The sequence below is a fragment of the Lepidochelys kempii genome, chromosome 1 (assembly GCF_965140265.1).
Source record: "Lepidochelys kempii isolate rLepKem1 chromosome 1, rLepKem1.hap2, whole genome shotgun sequence".
Lineage (NCBI taxonomy): Eukaryota > Metazoa > Chordata > Testudines > Cheloniidae > Lepidochelys > Lepidochelys kempii.
The window spans coordinates 16380685-16406542 of record NC_133256.1 but is presented as its reverse complement, the minus strand read 5'-3'; the positions used below and the strand labels follow the sequence as shown (position 1 = coordinate 16406542).

At 42.3% G+C, this 25858-nt stretch overlaps 1 protein-coding gene across 1 annotated transcript in view; it reads left to right on the top strand.

The window, feature by feature from the left end:
• The window catches only part of TENM4 (teneurin transmembrane protein 4), a 523302-nt gene that overhangs the window by 264937 nt on the left and 232507 nt on the right, over positions 1–25858 (top strand). The window contains exons 5-7 of the mRNA XM_073335791.1: positions 9266–9518; positions 18280–18378; positions 20127–20362. Of these exons, the coding sequence (XP_073191892.1) occupies positions 9266–9518; positions 18280–18378; positions 20127–20362 (588 nt within the window). The remainder of the gene's footprint in view (positions 1–9265; positions 9519–18279; positions 18379–20126; positions 20363–25858) is intronic.

Sequence of the window (25858 nt, the reverse complement as noted above, 5' to 3'; positions counted from 1 at the left end):
TCAACAAATGTTTAATGGGAGGTGTGTGACACCCCCATTGTTCCCTCGTCGCTATACCCCTCATCTCCCTCTCTTCTAGAAGTGTTGGTTCTGCAGGACAAACAGGAGAAAAATGGTGAAAACGTTTTTGTCTCTCAAGTTTTTGAACACAATTACAAAGCCAGTCTAAAGTGTCAGAAGATGCCTTTTTAATATAGTCTCTTTTCAAAGTAGAACTGTATTGTAAAATAAAGATTTTTTTTTAATACAAAAGGGACTTAGAGTTTCAAATCTGCTATTCAGATTCTCCTGTGTTAGCTCCTCATTGGGTTTTTTATGGTACACATTTATTGGATCCCTCTCATTCAGAGCTCTATCAAGTCTCTCTAAATTATCTCACTCTACAAGCTCCATTAGCTGAGTTATCTCTCTGTTCTGTTTTATCTGTGGTTACCAAGCCAGTGGTAGTCAATGACATTTTAATGTTAAAAAAAATCTACAACAGCAACTTGATTTCTATTGACATTTTTAGCAATCAGGTTTTTAATGTTTTATTACAATTAAATACCGTCATATTTCATGTATGACACACTTTAGAGATCCATTAGTGAAAATGAGGCTCACTGGGGACTTCATTAAGTCCCCAGCAGCTTAGATCTCCACACTGCCAGCCTGTCTTGTAGGAGTACTGAACTTTGTCATTCTGACTGGCACCCTGCATCTAAATGTGTGAAAAGCATATATGGTGAAACTATTGACAAATATTTCTTGCCATCCCTTTAAGGCAGAAGCACTAGACTGTTCTCAGTGGTAGCAGATGACAGAACGAGGAGTAATGGTCTCAAGTTGCAGTGGGGGAGGTTTAGGTTGGATATTAGGAAAAAATTTTTGACTAGGAGGGTGGTGAAACACTGGACTGCGTTACCTAGGGAGGTGGTGGAATCTCCTTCCTTAGAAGTTTTTAAGGTCAGGCTTGACAAAGCCCTGGCTGGGATGATTTAGTTGGGGATTGGTCCTGCTTTGAGCAGGGGGTTGGACTAGATGACCTCCTGAGGTCCCTTCCAACCCTGATATTCAATGATTCTATAATTCTAAGTATGATTTTCATCAGCATACTGACTGCACATAAATGGCGGGATTGTCCCTTCTACTGTTGAAAGCCACCAAATGGGGCTCTGTTTACTTGGAATTCTTCAGAGTTTCACCCAAATTGTCTCACTGGTGGGCTCAGTATTGGCCACCTTACACCTGCACGGGAAGGGTGCGCTCAAACCTGGTGGATCCCTTGCAGTCCTTGAGAGGTTAGAACTATCCATTCAAAGGCTGTGAACCCCTAATATCCAGTGGCAGCACTTGGCTATACTGCTTGGGACAGCTTTTCCTGTCCCTGACTTTGCAAAACAGTTAATATCGGCTTAAGCCTGTATTAATCAGTGAGCATGTAAATAGGACCCCAAATATTATATACACATACATGATATATGCGAATCATTGCACCCAGAACTAAAGTCCTGCTGCTGAGGGGGTAAAAGATGACAGCTGTTTAACACACAAGTAGTATTACACAAGAGTTTAGGACAAGAAGTGAAGATTACCATGTTCATTTGAAAGGACAGTGGCAATTTTAAGGTCTGTCTACACTAGAAATGCTACAGCAGCACAACTGCAGCACTTACTACAGCGATGAAAGGGGTTCTTTTGGCACTGTAGTAAATCCACCTCTCTGAGAGGTGGTAGCTAGACTGACTGTCAGAAAAAGGAACGTAAGCTATAAAATCCCGTGAAAAATCACACAGACAAGAGTTAGACAAATGTGCTGTCTTTACTTAGCAAAGAAATCACAGAGGGTATGCAAATAGAGAACAAAAATGCCACATTTTTACTTGGTTCAAAGGCATTATCCATAATAGCATCTGCGATGTGTCTGCAATAAAAGGGTGTAAATTGGAATTTACATAGCAGCTTTTTAGAAATAGGCTCTGACTCAGAGTCTTAAATTAATGTCTCCAATAGAAAGAGTCAGCCAATACCAGAGGAACCTTACAAAAGACACATTGTGCATACCAGGATTCACCTGTTTGCCCTCCTCTGCCTCCTGCACCTTTCCATAAATGCCAGCCATCATTTGTAATGAAAACTGGAATAACTGGACTTGGAATCCCTTGGTATGTTGACCCTTGTTTGGAAAGTTCTTCTGAAAGGTGCTAGATTGAGAGCCCTAGAAACAGAAGTCCTCTATTTAGGTTTCTCTCCCCCAGTCTGGGACTAATAGGCTGTTCCTTGTCACCTTGTATTCTTAAGTAAACGGATTCTCCTGCTGGCTGGATTTTTGGCTCCCAAGACTGCATCTGTTGGCATGCACCTTGCATGCATTCCTGTCTTCCTTCTACCTCTCAGTAAATTGGACATGTTCTTCTGCTGCAGATAAAAAGGAGGCTGCCTCTTCCCAAGAGGAAGGAGTGGGAGAAAAGTTGCTAGGCTGTCTCTGGGTTGTCTAAATCAGAGACGCAGTTTTTCTGGCGCCCTTTACAGCCAACCCATTCCCAGCACTGTAAACAAGTGGGATTCCCCAAGATCTACCAGGCTCACAGGATGCTCTGATGGTCCAGTCTGCATGGTACTACAGGACTTGATTCAGGTCTGGTTTGCATCTGTTCTTCTTCAGTCCCTTCTTCTTTTATGGCTGGCATAAACAGGCCAGGACCATGGACCTTCCCTTTCCTAGAAAAATTCCTCATGATGCGGAGAGTCATATGGGACAGCCAGGCCCTGGCTGAAGATCTAGTTGTGGAGTTACCAGTTTTGGGTGAGTTTAAGGATAAGTCAGATTCCCTTACACTCAAACTCCCCAGACCTATTTATACCCACTCTACCCATGTGTTAGGAACACAAGTTGGCTTAACTTTTACACGCTGAGGATCTGGAAAAAAGTATAAGTTAAAATAGGGGCAACTACTTTAACTTACTCTTGCATCTGACTTATCCGTATATATGTTAGGCCAGCTTAAACTCCCTGGCACATTGGTAAAGTTGTTCATAATTAGTAGTAAGAATTCAACCAAGGAGATTTACAGAGTATTATAACTTTGACAAGGTAGACTGGGAAAGCTGAAAATTTGGATTGAAGATCAGCACAGAAAAGACAGAAATTATGGCAACTGGAAGACAAGAGAAAGAGATAAAGATCAAACTCAAAGAACTAGAAGTGGAAAAATGTGTGCATCTTGAAGGACTAGTATCAAAGAATGGGAATTGTGAAGATGGCATAAAAAGAAGAATTGGACTAGCTCCTTCTGCATTCAAAAAACTCTGCAAGAGCGGAATGATAAAGACATTTCAATGAAAACAAAAAGCATATATATTAGTAAGGCTCTGCTTAATTTGCGATACTGCGGAACCCACAATATTAGGTTTCCACTGCAATTTTTATTTTAATTAGCTTACTTTGCACAGTCCACAATTTTGCATACATTCTGAGGTTTGCAACACACTTTTTTCCCCATTAGTACAGTAGAAACTCATTTATCTGAGCTGACAGTGGCAGGGCTTGGGCTGTCAGCCCCGGGCAGCTGTCGGCCCTGTGGATGGCAGGGCTTGGGCTGTCAGACCTGCAGGAATCTGGGGTGCCTGCTGTCAACCCCGTGGGCAGCCGGGGCTCTGGCTCTCAGCCGCGCGGGTGGCCGGGGCTCTGGCTCTCAGCCGCGCGGGTGGCCGGGGCTCTGGCTCTCAGCCGCGCGGGTGGCCGGGGCTCTGGCTCTCAACTCCGCGGGTGGCCGGGGCTCTGGCTCTAAGCCCCGCGGGCAGCTGGGGCTCCGGCTCTCAGCCCCGCGGGCGGCTGGGGCTCCGGCTTTCAGGCCCGTGTGCGGCCGGAGCTCCGGCTCTCAGGCCCACGTGCGGCTGGGGCTCTGGCTCTCAGTCCCGCGGGCAGCCGGGGTTCCGGTTCTCAGCCCCGTGGGCGGCCGGGGCTCTGGCTCTCAGGCCTGCGCATTAATGACTGTAATATAGTTGCAGCAAAATGTCTGGTTATCAAAAAAATTAGCAGTCATAACATAATACTTGAATGTTTATATTGTTCCAGTAAATTTTTCTTAAACAAATATGTCTTCTCTGGCTTTTCCAAATTACCATAATTAATAAAGGTCCATTATTACTTTTACGTGATTTTCCATGTCTTATCCGCAACTCAGCCGAAATCATTTGATAGTCATCCCCTGATTCAGCTAGGGCCTTATATATGAGACAGCTGTTCTGTCAATACAGCTGCATAGGTTGGAATGCTAGAATATGAGGGAAATCAACGAATGAAAGATTATGATTGCAGACATGAACTGGGCTTGGGGAATAGTGAGAGTTTCAAGACTTAGCTACAAGGATCTCCCTTTCAGGGAGTGATAATGCAATGAGAAAAGGAGTACTTGTGGCACCTTAGAGACTAACCAATTTATTTGAGCATAAGCTTTCGTGAGCTACAGCTCACTTCATCGGATGAATACTGTGGAAAGTGTAGAAGATCTTTTTATACACACAAAGCATGAAAAAATACCTCCCCCCACCCCACTCTCCTGCTGGTAATAGCTTATCTAAAGTGATCACTCTCCTTACAATGTGTATGATAATCAAGGTGGGCCATTTCCAGCACAAATCTAGGGTTTAACAAGAACGTCTGGGGGGCGGGAGGGGGGGGTAGGAAAAAACAAGGGGAAATAGGTTACTTTGCATAATGACTTAGCCACTCCCAGTCTCTATTCAAGCCTAAGTTAATTGTATCCAATTTGCAAATGAATTCCAATTCAACAGTCTCTCGCTGGAGTCTGGATTTGAAGTTTTTTTGTTGTAATATCGCAACTACAACTACAATACCCACCTGCGGAAGTGAAGAAACAGATTGATAGAGCCAGAAGAGTTCCCAGAAGTCACCTACTACAGGACAGGCCTAACAAAGAAAATAACAGAACGCCACTAGCCGTCACCTTCAGCCCCCAACTAAAACCCCTCCAACGCATTATTAAGGATCTACAACCTATCCTGAAGGATGACCCAACACTCTCACAAATCTTGGGAGACAGGCCAGTCCTTGCCTACAGACAGCCCCCCAACCTGAAGCGAATACTCACCACCAACCACATACCATGCAACAGAACCACTAACCCAGGAACCTATCCTTGCAACAAAGCCCGTTGCCAAGTGTGCCCACATATCTATTCAGGGGACACCATCACAGGGCCTAATAACGTCAGCCACACTATCAGAGGCTCGTTCACCTGCACATCCACCAATGTGATATATGCCATCATGTGCCAGCAATGCCCCTCTGCCATGTACATTGGTCAAACTGGACAGTCTCTACGTAAAAGAATAAATGGACACAAATCAGATGTCAAGAATTATAACATTCATAAACCAATCGGAGAACTTCACTCTCTCTGGTCACGCGATTACAGACATGAAAGTTGCGATATTACAACAAAAAAACTTGAAATCCAGACACTAGCGAGAGACTGTTGAATTGGAATTCATTTGCAAATTGGATATAATTAACTTAGGCTTGAATAGAGACTGGGAGTGGCTAAGTCATTATGCAAGGTAACCTATTTCCACTTGTTTTTTCCTACCCCCTCCCCCCCCGACGTTCTTGTTAAACCCTGGATTTGTGCTGGAAATGGCCCACCTTGATTATCATACACATTGTAAGGAGAGTGATCACTTTAGATAAGCTATTACCAACAGGAGAGTGTGTTTTTGTGTGTGTGTGGGGGGGAACCTGGATTTGTGCTGGAAATGGCCCAACTTGATTATCATACACATTGTAAGGAGAGTGATCACTTTAGATAAGCTATTACCAGCAGGAGAGTGGGGTGGGGGGAGGTATTTTTTCATGCTTTGTGTGTATAAAAAGATCTTCTACACTTTCCACAGTATTCATCCGATGAAGTGAGCTGTAGCTCACGAAAGCTTATGCTCAAATAAATTGATTAGTCTCTAAGGTGCCACAAGTACTCCTTTTCTTTTTGCGAATACAGACTAACACGGCTGTTACTCTGAAACCTGTCATAATGCAATGAGACTTTGTTCATTCTGATCTGCCATTCCTGGGCACGCCAGATGTGGGTGCTCATTATGAATCTGGCCAATACTCCTTTGAAGACCTATTAGGTACTAGGAACCCAAAGCTTGGGCAGTTAATGGCCTCTCAATCCGAGAACCTTGTATAGAAATGGTCCCTCTTGTTCCCAAAGTCCTTTACAAAACTTAGCTAGAGAAGCTGGAGCTCATCCCTATAGCTCTTGGAACGACTATGTAGGACTTTCTACTCACAGCCGTTATGCCTGTCTCTAAGGTCCCCTGTTCCCTTCCATCTACCCTAAACCTCTCACCTCAGGACCCGTGAAATATTCTATCAGAAGGTTTATCCACTAAACTGGGAGAAGTAGATATGCTGGAGGGTAGGGATAGGATACAGAGGGCCCTAGACAAATTAGAAGATTGGGCCAAAAGAAATCTGATGAGGTTCAACAAGGACAAGTGCAGAGTCCTGCACTTAGGATGGAAGAATCCCATGCACCGCTACAGACTAGGGACCGAATGGCTAGGCAGCAGTTCTGCAGAAAAGGACCTAGGGGTTACAGTGAACGAGAAGCTGGATATGAGTCACCAGTGTGCCGTTGTTGCCAAGAAGGCCAATGGCATTTTGGGATGTATAAGTAGGGGCATTGCCAGCAGATTGAGGGACATGATTGTTCCCCTCTATTCGGCATTGGTGAGGCCTAATCTGGAGTACTGTGTCCAGTTTTGGATGTGAGAAAATTGGAAAGCGTCCAGCGGAGGGCAACAAAAACGATTAGCGGGCTGGAGCACATGACTTATGAGGAGAGGCTGAGGGAACTGGGATTGTTTAATCTGCGGAAGAGAAGAATGAGGGGGGATTTGATAGCTGCTTTCAACTACCTGAAAGGGGGTTCGAAAGAGGTTGGCATCTAAATGTGTGAAAAGCATATATGGTGAAACTATTGACAAATATTTCTTGCCATCCCTTTAAGGCAGAAGCACTAGACTGTTCTCAGTGGTAGCAGATGACAGAACGAGGAGTAATGGTCTCAAGGTGCAGTGGGGGTGGTTTAGGTTGGATATTAGGAAAAACTTTTTGACTAGGAGGGTGGTGAAGCGCTGGACTGCGTTACCTAGGGAGGTGGTGGAATCTCCTTCCTTAGAAGTTTTTAAGGTCAGGCTTGACAAAGCCCTGGCTGGGGTGATTTAGTTGGGGATTGGTCCTGCTTTGAGCAGGGGGTTGGACTAGATGACCTCCTGAGGTCCCTTCTAACCCCGATGTTCTATGATTCTATGATTCCATTGAATGATTGTATTATTAGACAGGGGTTAACTGCAAATTTGGTAGACACTTTACTAGTGTCTAATAAATCTTCAATGTCAAGTGATTACTATAGGAGGGAGCAGCCTTATAGCCAAAATCCAGCCATTGGAAATATTCATCTGTCAGTACTGAAATGGTGAAAAGGAGCAGCCTGTTAACCCAGACTGGAAGAGACTCAACAAATTCAGTGTACAAATGAGATGAGAACTTCAACTATCAGACTTATTATTATTTTTTTATTCATGTTATATAATGCCTAGGAGCTCCAGTTGTGGAATAGCACCCCATTGTGCTAGCCACTATACAAATGATCACTCAAAGATTGCCTCTTCTGTTCATTCCCTCTGAAGTACCTGGCATTGGCCACTGCTAGAACACCGGGTGCTGGGCTAAAGGGATCACTGGTCTGATCCAGTATGGCCATTATTATTTTAAACACAGAACACAAGAAAAGGTCCCTGCTGTAAAGAGCCTAGTGTCTGTTACTGAGCAAGAGTTCTCCTCTTCATTGCCTTGCCCTGGGCTTCAGTGACAACCTAGAAGTACCATGTCCAGGTTTCCATGGCTATTCAGTCCTTGAACTCTCCGAGACCATGAATTAATGGCATTTTTGGTATTTTTGCGTGATATGGATACCTGGCTAGCAAGATCTGAGCTAAGATGACCATCTCATTTCTCATAGGCCACCATACAATTATGATATGTTGATGACTTGCACTCGTTAACCTGTTGAAACCAGTGATGTAGAGGTTAAGCATTCTGTATCTCATTACCAAGTACCCTGAACTATCCATCTCCCACAAGATCCATTAGCAGTTTTTACTTTTTTCTTAATTTCCCAGAAAAGATGGGCAAAATAAATTATCTACCAGTTATTTTATACCCAAAATCCTTATCTGTTCTAATCTTTCTTCATGTGTTTGTTCTTTTCTGGAACATTTGCTCTCGCTTCCCTCCTTTCCTAATCTCATCCTCACCAGATTTTGTTCACTAGCACATGACAATGTCTGGAATTTTAAACAAAGTAACCTTAACACGGCCCCAGTACCACCCTTCTTTCCTATCCTCATCCTTAACTGTTTCATTTCACTGACACCTTCTATATCTATTCCCCAAGCCTTTTTGTACTCCGTTTCAGTAGTTCTCCCTCCTTTTATGCTGTCTACATTTGTAAATTGTGTATCGATACAGTCTTATGCCCTTCTTGAAATCCAGAATGAACTCTACTATCTTTTACCCCTATCTTCTGGTCCGGTTAGAGAATTCAGGCAAAGCAGTGAGAACAAACTTCAATGAAAAGTGTATTTACCTTGCTTTATTTACCTAGGCTGGTTATATTTTGCATGCTGTATCATAAATCAGCATCACTACAAAGATGGCAATTACACCTGCAGTTGTGAGTCAGAACTAATTCGATGATAGGAACAGACCTCTTGCAGTGTTCTAAGCCTTTATAACATTCTTGTATGAAATGTATGTTCTGCTGTTCACTTTATACAAGTATTGTATGTTTCATTAGAAGTTATTGAACAGGAAGGACCATGTTTGTCTTTTGAGTTTGATTTCGTGTCTGTAGTCTTCAACGGTATGTATACACTGGAATAAAAGACCCACGGCATGACTGCGGGCTCACGGAGCTGTGTAGACGTTCAGGCTTGGCAGGAGCCCAAGCTTTGAGACGCAGCGACCGGGGTGGGGGCAGGCAAAGCTTGGGCTCCAGCCAAGGTCAGACATCTACACAGCAATTTACAACCCCACAGCCAAAGCCCCGCGAGCCTGAATCAGCTGACCCCGGCCAGCCACGGGTGTTTAATTGTTGGGTAGACATACCCTTAGTCTTCATACTTCTTTGAACTGCTTGTGCGAATGAACATTGGCTGGAGTCCTAAACCTTACAAATACTTACTTATGTTTTAGATCACCCTCCAGGTCTTCAGAACCATTCAAGACTTCGAACTCCTCCACCTCCACTACCACACGCTCACACGCCAAATCAGCATCAAGCAGCCTCAATCAACTCCCTAAACAGAGGGAACTTCACGCCACGTAGCAACCCCAGCCCTGCTCCTACTGACCACTCTCTTTCTGGAGAGCACCCTGCCAGCACCCAAGAGCCAGCCCATGCTCAGGACAACTGGTTACTCAACAGCAACATCCCACTGGAGACTAGGTAGGGGTTTTTTTTAGTTATTTACAGTATTCTATATTCAGCTTAGTGTATGCCATAGAAAAATAGTAGAGAGACAAGGTGGGTGAGGTAATATTTTTTGGACCAACTTCTGGTGGTGAGAGATAAACTTCCATGCTTATACAGAGCTCTTCTTCAGGTCTGTGTAAGTTCAAAAGCTTATGTGTGTCACCAACAGAAGTAGGTCGAATAGATGAGATTACCTCACCCACTCTAATATCATGGGACCAACATGGCTAGAACAACACAGTATACATGGAAAAATATGTCTGTTTAGCCACCGGTTCAGTTTGTGAACTGATGTTTAATTTATCCATTCCAAGTTGTATGTATTATTCCTCCTGTCTTTTATTTGGACTAAGAGAAGAGGAAATTGCTCTGCTTCCATATACTAAAAATATCATTGGTATTAACAGTGGCTTATAAGTTTTTTTCCTCCATTTAAAATTAAAACCAGAATCATAGATTAAAAATGTTTATTCTTAATGTATTTTCTTCTTATGTGGTGGGATAAATCAATATCCTATTTATGAAACTGAAATCAGTCAATATATTGAAAAGATTTAGCCTTCTAGCTGTGCCTCATCCAGCAGATAATTATTGTAATATATAATGCAGGAAAGGTTGATCTTGTTAGACCTAATCAGAAAGGGGGGAATATGTTGCTGCATTTTACTATCCTCCAGTATTGCTTGAAGCAGTACGGAACACTGAATGGTGGCACATGAGTCAGTTAATATTGCTTCCATTAACTTCTCGTGTTCTTTTCCATGTATCTCCTGCCTTTCTGGTACTGGATAATTGTATGTCTCAGTATTGTCCTTATTTATCCTGAGGAACTTGCTCCGTTTAAAATGTTTTTTCCTCAGAAAATTGGCTAAGATTTCAGCAAATCTCTCAAAGGTCTAAGAATGAAAGCACCAAGTTTCGTGGAAGTGATGGCAGGTGGTCTTATTTGGATTTACATCTAGACAATATTGAAGTTTCATATTTATGAAGAAATAAACTTTCTATAAATTAGAAATGGTCTGTAGATCTGTGTGGTACCTGGTAACAGATGAGCTCCTAGCTTGTCCTAAGAAAGTACACACAATGGATAATGTGTAAAATTACCCACTCTTTGCTTGAAGAACCACAAACATAAACCTTTATGAAATCAGTTTAAGAAGGGCTTCTTCACAGAGTAACAAGAACGCTAAAATGAGGGTCAGATCTGTCTATAATGCATATAGACACTTACCATTGGACCCCACAGAGTCTTAGGTTGATCCATAACCTTTGACTCTCTGTGATTTTGCTGGACATTCTGGATATGACTGAATTAATAATAGTATCCCCTGATGGTTGTTCATGCTCCCTGTCGTATTCCCCTGCAGGATATGCTACACACCCGTAACTACTTGGATAATGAAAAGGATGCTCGCTGGCATTATTTAATACCAGGCTGATTAGACCTTCCTCTCACCTGCTCTTGATATTTTGCTGCTGCAGCTTCTGAATAAGAGATGAGGCTGCCAGCTCTCTTGCCCCTTTCCCACTGCTTGTGTTCACAGTGGGAAGAGAGACACCGGTGAGAAAAAGTGAAAACACACACACCTGAACACACCCAATCTTTCTCGCATAGACACACCCACATACAATGAATCCTGAATATGTGCCTGCACTCACACTAAGGGCTTGTCTAGACAGTGAGTTAGTGCATGGCAAGCTGCAGTATAAATCCACAACATGCTAGCCTGCTGCACACTAATTGGTTGTGTGGGCCCTGATACCACACAGTGAAAGTTCCGTAGTGTTCTTTGGTCGACTTTTATTTCAAAGGAGAGTAGATCAAAGTGCCGTAGGGAACTTTTAGTGTGTAGTAGCAGGGTCCACATGGCCAGTTAGTGTGCTTTGTTTACACCCCAGCTTGCTGCACACTATCTCACTGTGTAGACATGCCCTAACACACACTGTCTATCACAAACAAACATGCACACAATTTTTCCAATTAACCAATTCTCTGCCCTCCCCACCATATCTGTTTGCTTCTAAGCTGGGGCTCATTATAGTTCCTCAACCCCACTTCCTCACACCTGGGCCTCCTCAGCAGTTTTGACTCAAGACTTCCCCTGATGACAGATGCCTCTACTCCTGTTCAGCTTACAGAATTACCTCCTCGTTCTCCAGAGATTGCATTCTACCATTCCCTTTGCCCAAGGAGAGATCCACTGGAGCCCCTCTTTGGTCCCAACCTTGATATCTGTTTCTTCCCCTCCCTAGGCCTGAGGACGTGTCTTCTGGAGCTAAACTGGGGCATATAAATTCACTTAACTGCCTCAGTTGGGATGAACAAACCCCCAGGATAGATTCCAGACAGAAAACAACATTTACTAGATCCCAAAACCGAGCTAAGGGCCAAATTTGTCAGTCCATTACATTCATGGACTCTCATTGAGATCAATGGGAGCTGTATGCATCCACTCTAGGGCAGAATCTGCTCAGTTGAGTCACCAAAGCAGCACTGCTGAGAACATTGTTTTTAAAAGCAGGTGCATATTTTGATCTATCTGTGTCATAAATATAAAGGGAAGGGTAAACCCCTTTGAAATCCCTCCTGGCCAGGGGAAAGCTCCTCTCACCTGTAAAGGGTTAAGAAGCTAAAGGTAACCTCGCTGGCACCTGACCAAAATGACCAATGAGGAGACAAGATACTTTCAAAAGCTGGGAGGAGGGAGAGAAACGAAGGGTCTGTGGGTCTGTCTATATACTGGTTTCTGCCGGGGATAGACCAGGAATGGAGTCTTAGAACTTTTAGTAAGTAATCTAGCTAGGAATGTGTTAGATTATGATTTCTTTAAATGGCTGAGAAAAGAATTGTGCTGAATAGAATAACTATTTCTGTCTGTGTATCTTTTTTGTAACTTAAGGTTTTGCCTAGAGGGGTTCTCTGTGTTTTTGAATCTAATTACCCTGTAAGATATCTACCATCCTGATTTTACAGGGGGGATTTCTTTATTTCTATTTACTTCTATTTTTATTAAAAGTCTTCTTGAAAGAAAACTGAATGCTTTTTCATTGTTCTCAGATCCAAGGGTTTGGGTCTGTGGTCACCTATGCAAATTGGTGAGGCTTTTTATCCAACATTTTCCTGGAAAGGCAGGGTGCAAGTGTTGGGAGGATTGTTCATTGTTCTTAAGATCCAAGGGTCTGGGTCTGTAGTCACCTAGGCAAATTGGTGAGGCTTTTTACCAAACCTTGTCCAGGAAGTGGGGTGCAAGGTTTTGGGAAGTATTTGGGGGGGAAAGACGCGTCCAAACAGCTCTTCCCCAGTAACCAGTATTAGTTTGGTGGTGGTAGCAGCCAATCCAAGGACAACGGGTGGAATATTTTGTACCTTGGGGAAGTTTTGACCTAAGTTGGTAAAGATAAGCTTAGGAGGTTTTTCATGCAGGTCCCCACATCTGTACCCTAGAGTTCAGAGTGGGGGAGGAACCTTGACAATCTGGGTAAGAGCCATGTTCGCAGGCACCTCTGAACTGCAGATTATGTCCCAATTTAACATTTTTATGGCATTTCAGTCTAATTGATTTCTCAGGGACTGACTGATTAAGACCCAACTAAGAAGCTGGCCCTAAAAGATTAGGACAAAATTACATGTTAGAACTGTAAATGTGACTTGGCCACGGTTGCAATAATTTTATTAGGGTACCAACTCTGGTGCATATACACTCAGGCAGTGAACTTTACCTGTTGTTTCTTTATTAAGGAAATGTACATCATAGCTTATTCTGTGCCCAATTCTGCAGCCCTTCTATGAGTAGTCCCTTTGATTTCTGTGAGGTTACTCCAGGATCAGGTCCTTAGCTATCAGGGATCTATGGGGGCCTAACCTATTTTTAAACATGCTCCTTCCATATTGTCTCAGGATTTGAGTACATAATATATAACTAAGGCCCTAACTCCTAGAAGAAACTGAGCAAAAAATGATGGCTAAATCGAACAGTATTCAGGTCTAGCAGACTGTACTCATTTTAAAAAAAGGAAAAGGTGGGGGAAAACACCTTTCAGTTGATTTACAGCAGTCCAGTTATGCACATTGTTAGCCTATGTAACCATGTTATTATAATGGCTTTCCTCTGCCCCTTCCCTCTTGCTATTTGTTACACTTCCTTGTTGCATCTTGTCTTAATTTAGATTGTAAGGCCTTTGGAGGAGAGGTCTTGTCTTCTTTTGTGGATGTACAGTGACTAGCACAATGGGGTCACCAAATCTACTTGGGGTCTCTGGGCACCTACTGCCATACCCAAAATAAATAATAACCTGGCTTTGTGGGATCAGTGGTGTAACCTCAGAGTTAAAGGCCCTCCCGTGAAAACATCCCGCTCCTAGATGTCCAAATCCATGGACCATGAGAGAGAGAGAGCGAGCATCAGAAATCTTAACAATTACAGTGATACATGGAGAGAAAGAGAAGTGGTCTGTTAGGTATCTAGAGCCCAGACTATACCCCGTGTTAAACTGAAAACTCTGACACATCCTTAACTATAGCATCAATACTGCTCCACCATAATAGATCTGGTGAATGTCTCTCCAAGTGTGAAGCAGTGTGTTTTATTTGCATATTACTTAACTGTCATAGACATATTGAGGAATTCATATGATTGCTCCTAGCCAGACTGGTCATCTAGAATTTACTCACAAGAAGAAGTCTTTGTATGTAGGTTAGGGCTTTCACTTGCTTCACAAACTACTGTCATTATTACTTTATCCTAGATGTCATCACACTATACATTGACATTGTATAGAAAACAGATTATTTGTTGCAGTTATGTAACTTCTGAAAGGTCAGCTGGAAGGGCATTATATTGCCTTTATAAACAGGTAAATGATTCTATGAGCTGATGCTGCACAACAAATTAGTAATTCAGTTGGTCATCATCAAGATATTATTGTTCCCCCACTAAACAAACTATTTGGATAATAGATATGTTGTAGAACTAGTAACAACATAATAAATAGAGACTGCACTGTATCGAGGATTAGTAACGTGTGGCTCATCTCCGACATCCACAGATCTTCCCTTTACTTCGGTGAGAGTTCTCAGAGACCAGACACCATTGTTCAGGTTTGTCCTCAGACTTGAGAGCAGAATTCTTCCTACTATGTAGAGTAACTGTGTAGTTCCTTCCCACTGCAAAAATCTAGCTACTTAGGGATCAAAAAGATCAGCAACTAGTGGAATAATAAATAAGTAAACCACAAAAAGTTCAACATTTAAAAAATAGATTCCATCCCAGAGCAATTAATCCAAGAATTAAGACCTTTGAAGTATAGAAATATGGTATTGTGATAATCTCATGTCAAAAATGGAACTGTATTTCTGTTGAATATCCATTTTTGTAATTCCACACTAGCCAGCACAGAGAGATGACATAAAGAGAAAGGTATATCTTTTAAATAGAGACCAGCACAAGCTAGAAAATGTGTATAAAACACTGGATTGCAAACCTCTCCCATCCCAAATTTGAAGGTGTTTGGTTTTGATTTTTAATAACATTGGGACTATTTGCAGAATTCAGATCTGGGTTCAGCTTTTTAATGACCTTATCCAGGGATGTTCAGAGTGGAGGGTTGGGTGGGGACAGGTTGAGTTTAATGCAAAAGCTAACATAAATGCAAAGTATAGGTGCTTAAATCTTACAAATACTATACCCATCAAAATTTCATATGTTGCTGGAAGAGGAGCCCCTCTTCACATCTCCTCCTTCCCTCTTTTTCTTCATTTCTTTTTCCTCACTCCTCTCCCCTTTTCCTCTAGTTCTCTTTCTGCCTCTCTTTTCTCCACTTCTCCAGCCTTTGCTGCTTTAAAAGCAATTTATTGTATGAAAACATCTTTGCTCAGCAGTGAGATCTTACAGGTGAGTCATTTCTCCCCACGCTTTCTCTGCTCTTTATTCCTCCCTTTTTTTTCTGACCTCTCCTTTCTGTTCTGGTAAATGTGACCTTGCAGTGAGCAAATAAATGCCAGCTGAGACAGCCATTTGCTTGGCACAGCTGTAGCTTTAGGGCAATACTAGTCCCAGAGAATTTCACGCTGTAAGCACCGAGGACCAGATTATACCTCCCTGACTCATGTTGACTCAGGATTTTACTCCAGAATTAGCATATGTACCCAGAGTAAACCCCTACTCAGATTAAGTAAGTGGGTAGAATCTGGCCCATAGTAAAGAAAGAGTCCAGTTGCATAATAATTGCCAGTGTAGCCCAGTGTGTGACTGCTCTGTTCCTGACATGCATTAGAAGATCACATAACCCAGTGTTCTCTTCCATTTTATTGACAATTCACAACTGAAATACATGGAACCACCAGTTTTACACAAATTTTAATTATTCATGAACCTTTTCTGATTACTGTGTTGTTAGGTACATTGCCTTTTATCCATTAAAGGCTCTATGTGCGAGTGCGTAGCTTCCTTATTACATTGAGTGAAACACCCAACTTTTCCTGCATTCTTGAGGAAGGAGAGGAAGCAGTAAATACTTTGAGACGGGTTGATATTTCCAGTGCTATGTCTCAGCTTAAGCATGTTGATCCACTTTACTTGAAAGCTATGAATATGAATCACATTCCTGTCACTGGGATCAACTGCAGATCTGTGCTGTCAGTGCAGCCCATAGCCAACAAAGGCAGTAGCTTGAACTAAACAAGTGCTGGCATTAGCGAGAAGGAGAGATGAAAACTAAGGTTAAGGACACTTCATAGAGGGAGGTTTACATAATGCGGCAGTACTGAAGTTTCCCTTGGTATAGCCTGTTACCTGAATACAGCTTCTGTGATAGAGTTCACCACACGCCTCTCATATCCTGGAAACCCTTAATCCTGCATAAGTGATAAAGTGTCACAATGCTGATGAGTTTCTCTTCTTTAGTCTTGGCTTGGGAATTTACTGAAGTTTCAAGATACAGACTTAGATTTACTTTTGAAGTTTGAAAATAGAGAATGGCAAAATCAGGGATGGATTTGATTTTGCAAAAGATGAAAAGGATGTTCTTGTGTCTGGTCTTGTGGCACAGGATTGCAGGCCAGGAGGTCTCGGTTCTGGTTCCCAGCTCTGCCTCTGACCGACTGTGGGACCTTGGGCACCTTCCCCTGTCTGTGCCTCATTTTCTGTCAACTGAGACTTAAGTGTTTGTAAAGAGCTTTGAGATCCTTGATGGTGCTATAGATGTTCCAAATGTAATTATAAAACATTTGAAGTTGAGTGGTTGTCTCTCAGTCACTCCCCATCCCCCCAACCAAAAGTATTAAGTAGTTTAGGATATATGGCTCTGGATTTGGCTGATCTCCATATATGTACAAACAAAACTGGGAAGGGGCAAGACTTTTCAAAACCCAAACCGGGGTATTTCAGACTAACGTGCCATTTGTTTAAGCTATCCATTACCATCAATCCATTATAAGAATTACAGATAACTTATTCAACTTTCTGCCACTCAGTAATTGAGAGAATGTTTATTTAAAACGTGCACATGAAAGAAAACCCAGATATCTCAACTTCTATATATCAGACTAACATTGCCTCACTAAAATAAGTAAGAAGATTAGATTAATTCAGTTGTTAATTACCCAATTCAAAGTGCAAAGTAAGGATTTAAACGAAACAGAGAATCATAGAATATTAGGGTTGGAAGAGACCTTAGGAGGTCATCTAGTCCAATCCCCTGCTCAAAGCAGGACAAACACCAACTAAATCATCCATCTGGTTAAATTTTGGATGGAGATATGTGATGATTAAGGCTACATTTATGTCACAGAGGTCATGGAAGTCACAGAATCTGTGATTTTCCAGAGACCTCCCTGACATTCTCTTCTTCAGCCCCTGGGGCTTCAGGACTCTGGAGCTGTCAGGCAGTGGGGCCCTGGCAGGGTTCCAGAGACAGGCGACAGCAGCGACAAGCAACAGGGGGGCCCCTGCAGATTTCCAGCAACAGGTGACAGACTCCTGAGGGGGCCCTTCTCAGGGTTCCAGCGATGGGTGACAGCCTCACACGGGGTTGGGGAGGGAGTAGGATGCCGCAGGCGAGCGGTTGGGATGTACCATTTTCTCTTTGGGAAATATGGTCACCATGCAGCTCCCAGCTGCTGTGGGCGAAGGGAGAACCCCACAGCTCCCAGCCACAATGGTGGTGGGGGGAAACCATGGAGCCACAGCAGACAGGTCACGGCTTCTTTGAATTTTTGTTCATTGCCTGTGACCTGTCTATGACTTTTACTAAAAATAACCATGACAAAATCTCAACCTTAGTGATAACACAAGATGGAACCATGGTATTGACAGTATTTGGGCAGTGAATTCAGTCTTCGCACCTAAACAGACACTGATGCAGACTCATTATTGGAGTACAGCTTTACTAAATTAAGATTTGGTCTTTTGAATCCAGCAGATCAAAAAGTTTCATACATATTTTTTGCACTGTCAGCAAAATAATAAAGAATGTACATAGACATAAAAAAACTAACTTTATATATATATATGCACACAGGGATGTGTGTCAGTTCATATATATGTGTGTATACGCATACTTAGAAGTGAACATTCTTAAATGCTGTATATGTATATGTGTAATATCCTATACATATAAATATATGGTCCATCATTCTAATTCCATGCACAACTGCACTATACCATTGTGGTTTATAAGATCACGCTTCATAGATGCATGACTCACTGGCTTCATTCATGTTTCCATATGTATGTAGAAACATAGCAAAGCAGACATTCCTAGAGACATTGCAGGACAACCTCATTGAGATGGACATTCTCACCTCCTCCCGACATGACGGTGCTTACAATGATGGGTATGTGACACGTATGTGGTCTTCCTGTTTACTGTACAGTCATTATGATCTTTGCATGAAAGCATTTGGTCACTTCAGTGACGTTTTAAGGGCAATGCCATTTTTTGCCTCTTCTAACATGGCTTTAAAAAATGAAGTTCCTGAGCTTGGAGCACAGCATCCTGTACATATTAATGGCAGCCTCATTAATATGCTGATGATCCATAGCATCTCATTGGCTTTCTTTGCCATTTTGAAAATCATTTCATTAATAAGATGTATCTGTAGCAATTTACAGTCTTTTATAAACGAAGGTTACTAGGATTTCAGTGAAGACATTAAACTACTATGAGGCTGGCTGAACAATACTGCAAATGTTAAACTGATATTTTCCAGGTTCATTGCCTAACAAATCATCATCAGCTGCAATACTGCTTGTTATATTTGTACACTGCAGATGCAGCTTCCGTGGGGACCAAATAAAGCTGTAGCAAAATATAGTAAAGAAATGAATTAATAGTGGAGACACTGCTGCAAGAATTAAAGTTTTAACATAGACGAATAGTGGAAATAATGAGTCATGCTCTAGCAACCATTATTTTGTACAGTTAATGGGTTTGCCAGAAGTAGCATAAACGTTGTTTTAAAAGAAAATCCACATCACTTTATACTGCACAAATCGTTCCATGACTTTTCTTCACAACAATGTTTCTGCATGTGAGAGTTTTTCCCTATTATTACATGTGTGTCTTTGAGATGGAAACCTTGGGCCACATGCTCAACTGGCATAAACCAGCATAACCCCATCGACTTCGGTGGGGTGGTACTGATTTATCACTGCTCAGGATCTGGCCAATAAAATCATGACTAAAAATACTAGTTGCATTGGACCTGATTCTGATCCCACAGTAGTGGAGTTACTCCTGATTTACACTGGCCTAGAGAGAGGAGAATCAGGCCTACCACCCAAGCTACTACTGTTTCTCCTTCCTTTCCCTTCACTCCTGAAGAAAATCCAGGAAAAGAGGGATTCGGGTGCCTTAAAGTTCTCAAGAGCTTTTCCTGAAAACTGTAGTCTTCATTTACAGTTTGTCCTAACTCCCATAGAAATCAATGGGATTCTTCCCTCTGACTTTAGTGAGACTTGCTCAAGGTCCTTACATTGCTGTCTCCTAAGCCACACAAAAAACAAGTAGGCTAAAATATGGCTGCTGTCAAAATGTTGGGATGGAAAACTAGGAACATTGTGACATTTTGGCACCGTGAAACGACCTGATCTCCCTTTTTCCCATCTCCACACAGCAAAAAAACCCCCAAAAACGAAAACAAAACAAAGTTCTCCTGCAGCAATCAGTATATTTGGGTACATTTTCATGTTCTCCTCCACCTCCAACTTGCTCCCATTAAAATTCAATTGAAAGTTTCAGTGGGAACAGGATCAGGCCCTCAGTCCTGCCTGCGTGAACTGATCTGTCCTAGCAGTGCTTGGGATCTCTCATTTCACTGTAATGTGAGCTTTCCCGTGGAGATGTCTCTTTCTGTCAAAGTGTTCTCTGCAGTATTGTTGGCACTGTGACGTTTTTCTTTTACTCTGTGTGACTTGTCTGTTCTTTATTCTTCTCTTCTGTGCATGGCATCTGTGTATTTACAAATCATTGTGTGAAGCTGCTTTCTTCACTCAGGAAGCAGCCACCGTCCCTAAGCTTTGAATTCTGCCTCTGCTTTTATTTTTGTGAAGAGTCACCTACTCTTTGTCTTTCTTCCCTCAGGCACTTCCTGTTTAAACCCGGAGGCACCTCTCCCCTCTTCTGTACAACATCGCCGGGATATCCCCTGACGTCCAGCACTGTGTACTCACCTCCCCCTAGACCCCTTCCCAGAAGTACCTTCTCTAGGCCTGCCTTTAATCTGAAGAAACCCTATAAGTACTGTAACTGGAAATGTGCTGCTCTGAGTGCCATTATCATCTCAGTCACGCTGGTGATCCTGCTTGCTTATTTTATCGGTAAGCATATTTCACTTTTCAGCCTTTTTATCCTCTACCCTCAGCACCAGTGTTGCTAACATTTGGGAACTGCAAAACCAAGTTGGTTACACCCATAGTAACTAACAAGTAAGACTTCGTGGGGCTTGTCTAGATGGAGAGTTAGTGTGTGGTAAGCTGAGGTGTAAATCTACAGTACACTAGTCTGCCATGCGCTAACTGGCTGCATGGACAATGCAACTGCTCACTAAAAGTTTCTAGTGTGCTTTGACATATTCCAGTCTCAAATAGCAGCAAATCAGTGTGCACTAGTGAACTTTTAGTGTTCAGTGGCCGGGTCCATATGGACCATTAGAGCACAGCCGGCTGGTGCACTGTGGATTTACATGCCAGCTTGCTGTGCACTAACTCTCTGTCTGACAAGCCCTGAAACCCGTGTAAGCCCATTGACTTTGATGGGTGTTGCAATGTTGGGCTCACTTCATTTAATAGTACCACCAAAGTTTAATAGAACCTATTCCATATGCTGTATGTAAAGAGTTTGAATTGTTCCTTTTTTGCTGGAGAAAGTGTTGGAATCAGCTAGAATGAGACAAGCCCACCTACAATAAAGCATAGTAATGAGACCGGGGTCCCGATTGTGCTCCCATCAAAGTCAGTGGGAGCTGAGTCAGACTCCAAATCCTGAAATGTTGGTCCTGTTCTTACTCCGGCAAAATCTCCACTTGGCTTGGAGCTAAATGTTGCTTGTCTTACTCACGCGAGTAATTTTATTGAAATCAATGGAACTACTTGCATGAATAAGAGGAACAGTCTGGGAGTTTTAGTTGACTGAGGAAATAGTTCAGGGGCTTTGGCTCAACAGGACATTTTGAGGGTTAGTGGAATAAATTAACTTTGAAATACAGAAGATATGGAAAATTTGCTGTCCTGTTGCAGCTGTGCAATGGCATTTTTGTTTGAATTTTGCCTGGTATTACCTTTCATTTCCCTTCCTTCTTCGCTGATAAACCTGGTATTAGTTTATATAGGTTCTTTGCTAGACTCCTCTTTTAAAATGGCAATGATACAAACTGTTGTGTAGCCAGAGGTGAAAGTGCCTGTTCTGTGTGGCACAAACAAGCTGTTGTCTTGGATTTCACTGTAACTTCCTGTAGGCTAATGATCTGTAAAATATTGCGATTAGAGCTAGCAAATCGTTACCTGGATTGAAAGATTTTTCTCTTTCATTTCATACGTGTATAATTATTACTACAGTTACCACCAATGTTCAGTTTCACCATGTTCCCTTTATGTGTGCTGCTCTAATGACTCAATCTTTTCCACTGCTGACTCGTATTATACTTCAGTCACTTTTGTGCCTGCTATAATAGGAGCAGAAATGATTAATTAACCAGCATTAAATCAGTAACAGTTTGATGGAATGTACAGTCAGTTTTCATCATTTGCTACTTATGTTTGAGCCTGTCTGTCTCATTTATCTAGCATTCTCCTTATGCTCTGAACAGGGTTCCATTGGACATTATCTCTCTGTGTCAGAGGTATCTCTTCATAGCTCACTTAAAACTTTGGTGTCCATTAATTATGACTGTGGATGTGTATATACTTTTGCTGTGTTACAGATAGGTCAGGAAGGCTGGCTTGCCCCTTAATGGTCTCCTGTTCAGAAAACTTTTCCAGCAGTTTTGAAAAGAGGAGAGTCCTGATTTAATTCATAGTTAATATGGTTAAAAATTATGTCCATGGGTTATGCTTTAGATCCTTTTTTTCCCATTTGGATGAGTCCTGTGTTATCTGCCAAGCACTGTGTATGACTGGCAAGGTGCCAGGAATGCTGATCAGGTTGAAGTCGTAATTATGGGTCATTATTGCTAATTTCTAAAGGAACTATCAATTATTAAAAATAAAATGCATCAGTTCAGTACAGCATAAACATATTTAACAAAGAGTGTCACTGCCAGGCCCACTGATTTAATCAGCAGGCAAAAAAGCAGGTATTTAATTAGATTTTGATGAAAAAATGTGTTTAATTTGAAGTATAATCAATTATTAATTACTGTAATGAGAGACTCTGATTGGATTTACTAATTAACTCATATAAAAATTATGAATAACCTTTTCATTTGTAATTATTTTCTACATCCTGTCAAGTTGCAGATAAGAATTGTATCACCTACCAAAAAAAAATTTACTTCGACCAACTTCTGACAAGATGGGTTGTATCCTGATCAAAATTATGACGTTTTTAATAACAATGCATTTTTTTATTTTCTGGTCTGTTTACAAAATAAGTGCTTATTTATTGTTAGATCACTGATATGTATGTAGTTTTGTATTCATGCTGAGTAGTAGCTCACTCCTATTGATTTCCTTGAGACTGTTTGAATTGTTAAGGTATTGTTGAACATGAGTAAGTGTGGCAAAATATAGCCCTTATTATGTCTAGTGAATGTTGATAACTTGGCCAGTTGCCACTGGCTCTTGATAGTTAAAGTAATTATGGAAATTCTCTTTTATGACCATTGGCCCAATCCAAAAGAAGTTGAAGTCAATGGAAAGTCTCCCATTAAAGTGAGCAAGCTTTGGATCAGGGCCCATGGCAGTGGTTTGGAGTTTAATTCTCTTTCATCCACCTAGCAGTTGGTACTAATGCTCCAGTCCACTGGGAAAGGTAGTGCACCTGAATGCCATTCACAGCACAGTCCTCCATTCAAATTAAAACAAAAACAAAAAAACTAGAGCCAGAGACTTCATGAACTCCATTAGGGACTTTGCTATTGCCAATATGTTTTACGTGACAGGTGCTCAGATGTGCAGCAATACAATGGTGATGTGCAGCAATACAATAATGGTGATGTGCAGCAATACAATACAGACACACAGATATTAGAGAGACAAGGTGCGTGAGATAATATCTTTAATTGGACCAACTTCTGTTGATGAAAGAGACAAGCTTTCAGGCTTACACAGAACTCTTGCTTAGTTCTGGGATGGAGGGATGGATAGATCGATCAGCATGAAAACAAAGAGCCATTTGGACCTTTTTGAAACTCTTTGCAGGAGACAGTTGCGTCTTTTAAAACACATCTGTAGCATCCACTATGTCATCTATTTAAGACTGAAAAGCCATAGAGCAGCAGGTGTATTTCCAAAGAGTTTATGCTCTTTAATAGTCTGTGGCTTATTTATCTTGCTGTTCTTTCATTTCAAAGATCTGGGGGTGGGCGGCAATCAGGAAAGAAGCAAGAGTCCATATAAACTTAATGACTGGCACCATGTGTAAACATTGTGATCTAGCTGAAGCTTTTGCAGGATTGAATCACTGGTTTTCAGAGATAATGGCAAACAAAATAGAAAAAAACCTATTAAGCATCAGAGGCTATTTTTCATTGGAATTAACCAGCTTTAAATTCACTTTCTACTATCTTTTCAAATATTCATTGAGACTACACTAAGTCAATTGCAACAATGCACACCAATAGCAGTGCACTGCATGCACTGACAGCTAATGCAAAGGAAGAGCCTTATAGACAAATCCTGAAGACACATCAGAGGCTGGTCTTGTAAGGTGCATACACCAAAGAGAAAACTGTATTAGGTCAAGGCTGCAACATGAAAACTGCTAGAGCAGTGAAATCAGAGCCACTAAAAGGAAAGACTTCGTTAGGCAGCCTGTAACTAATCTGCAAATTTGCTGTTCCTGGAGGTCATGGAAATACATGTTGTGGCTGTAATTTTAACAGAAATTTTCATTTGGGGAGAGTTTGTACTATTTTCAGTTATACAAGGTATGGCAGTAACAAGGATGACCAAATCCTGTGCTCCAGAGTATTAAACTGTGTAGCTGGTTGGGGGAGTCAGGAAGGAATTTTTTTCTCCCATGTACAAAAAGGTACAAGTGGCCAAACTCCAAATCCTGCCTCTTTTTCTGCAGGCTTGGAGGGCTTTGCTTGCACTGGAACAAGTCTGGTTCCACTGTGCAGTAACTGAATAGAATTTGGGGACCCCACAAGCCACAGGGCACTGCTCTGTAAGAGCTCCATATCTAGAGACTTTTAGGGGCAGGGTGGAGTAGATGGATCTCCTGCTGTGCAGATATGCTGCCCATTGAGTCTGCATATGTGGTAGGATTGCCAACTTCCTAATTGCACAAACCTGCACACCCTTGTCCCGCTGCCTTCCCTGAGGCCATGCCCCTGTCTGCCCTTCCTCCAAGACCCCGCCCCTGCTCACTCCATCCCCCCTCCCTCCGTAGCTCGCTCTCCCCACTTTCACTCACTTTCAGCAGGCTAGGGCACGGGATTGGGGTGCGGGAGGGGGTGAGGGTTCCAGCTGGGGATGTGGGCTCCAGGGTGGTCCAGAAATGAGGTGTTCAGGGTGTGGGAGGGCATTCTGGTCTGGGGCACGGGGTTGGGGTGTGGTAGGAGGTGGGGCTGGGGATGAGCAGGTTGGGGTTGCAGGAAGGGGCTCCAGGCTGGGGCCAAGGGGTTCCCTGGCCAATGGGCGCTGCAGAAGCAGTGCTTGAGGCGGAGGCAGTGCATGGAGACCTCCTGGCCATCCCTGCACCTAGGAGCCAGACATGCTGTCCGCTTCCAGGAGCTGCGCGGAGCCTGGGCAGGTAGGGAGCCTGCCTTAGCCCCGCTGCACCACCCACCAGACTTTTAGCAGCCTATTAAAATCTCCTGGATTGCTTTCAATAGCCCCCTGGAGATCGAGGCCAATTGTGGTAGACTCCCAGCCAATCCAGGAGGGTTGGCAACCCTAATATGTGGTAGGAACAAGGGTTTCTGGGACAGCTCTGTGGAGAAGCTTTGCTATCAGTCCACATCTTGGGAGGAAGAATTCTGTCCCCATAGAGATCATAGGCATTAGAAATGGAAAAGACTTGTTAGATTATCCAGCTCTCTCATGTCCACCAGCTGCTTGGCTAGATACTAGGAATGGTATTGGCTTCTAAGTGAATTAGGGATGAAGAGTAGTTGCTTTCATCTGAAACAGAAGAAGTATCTTCCTGATCCAGTTACCAAGCCAGATGGATGTATAATTTGATGTAGTAAAGCACTTGCTATTTTCCTGCATTTTAAGCATGTGCTGCGGTTGCATTTCACAAACAGCAAAAGAGATGTGCATTTGATTCAAATTAAAGATACGGATGGAAAATGTATTACAGAGCCAAAACAGCCACTCATTTGATTGGAGTCAGATCTCTCTCTGCTATTTCAGCTCTCCATTTATTTAAACTCCTTACAAGCCACTTTTTCACTTAGAGCTGCATTGCTCACGACCTGCAAAAGGCTTCAACAGTAAAATGGTTCCAGCAGTGTGATGTGTTTATAAAGCAGCTTTCTTTCTGTTGTTTAAAGATTGTCCCAAAAGCTAGCTTGGGCTCCGTTTATCTTTGATCCTTTGACACTGTGTACTAACTCTAGTTCAACTCAGCGTTCCGAAGTTTCTAAGTATCTAGCTATGCATTTCTGAGGCAGCAATTACCATGGTGTCTGGGCACCGCCTGAGATC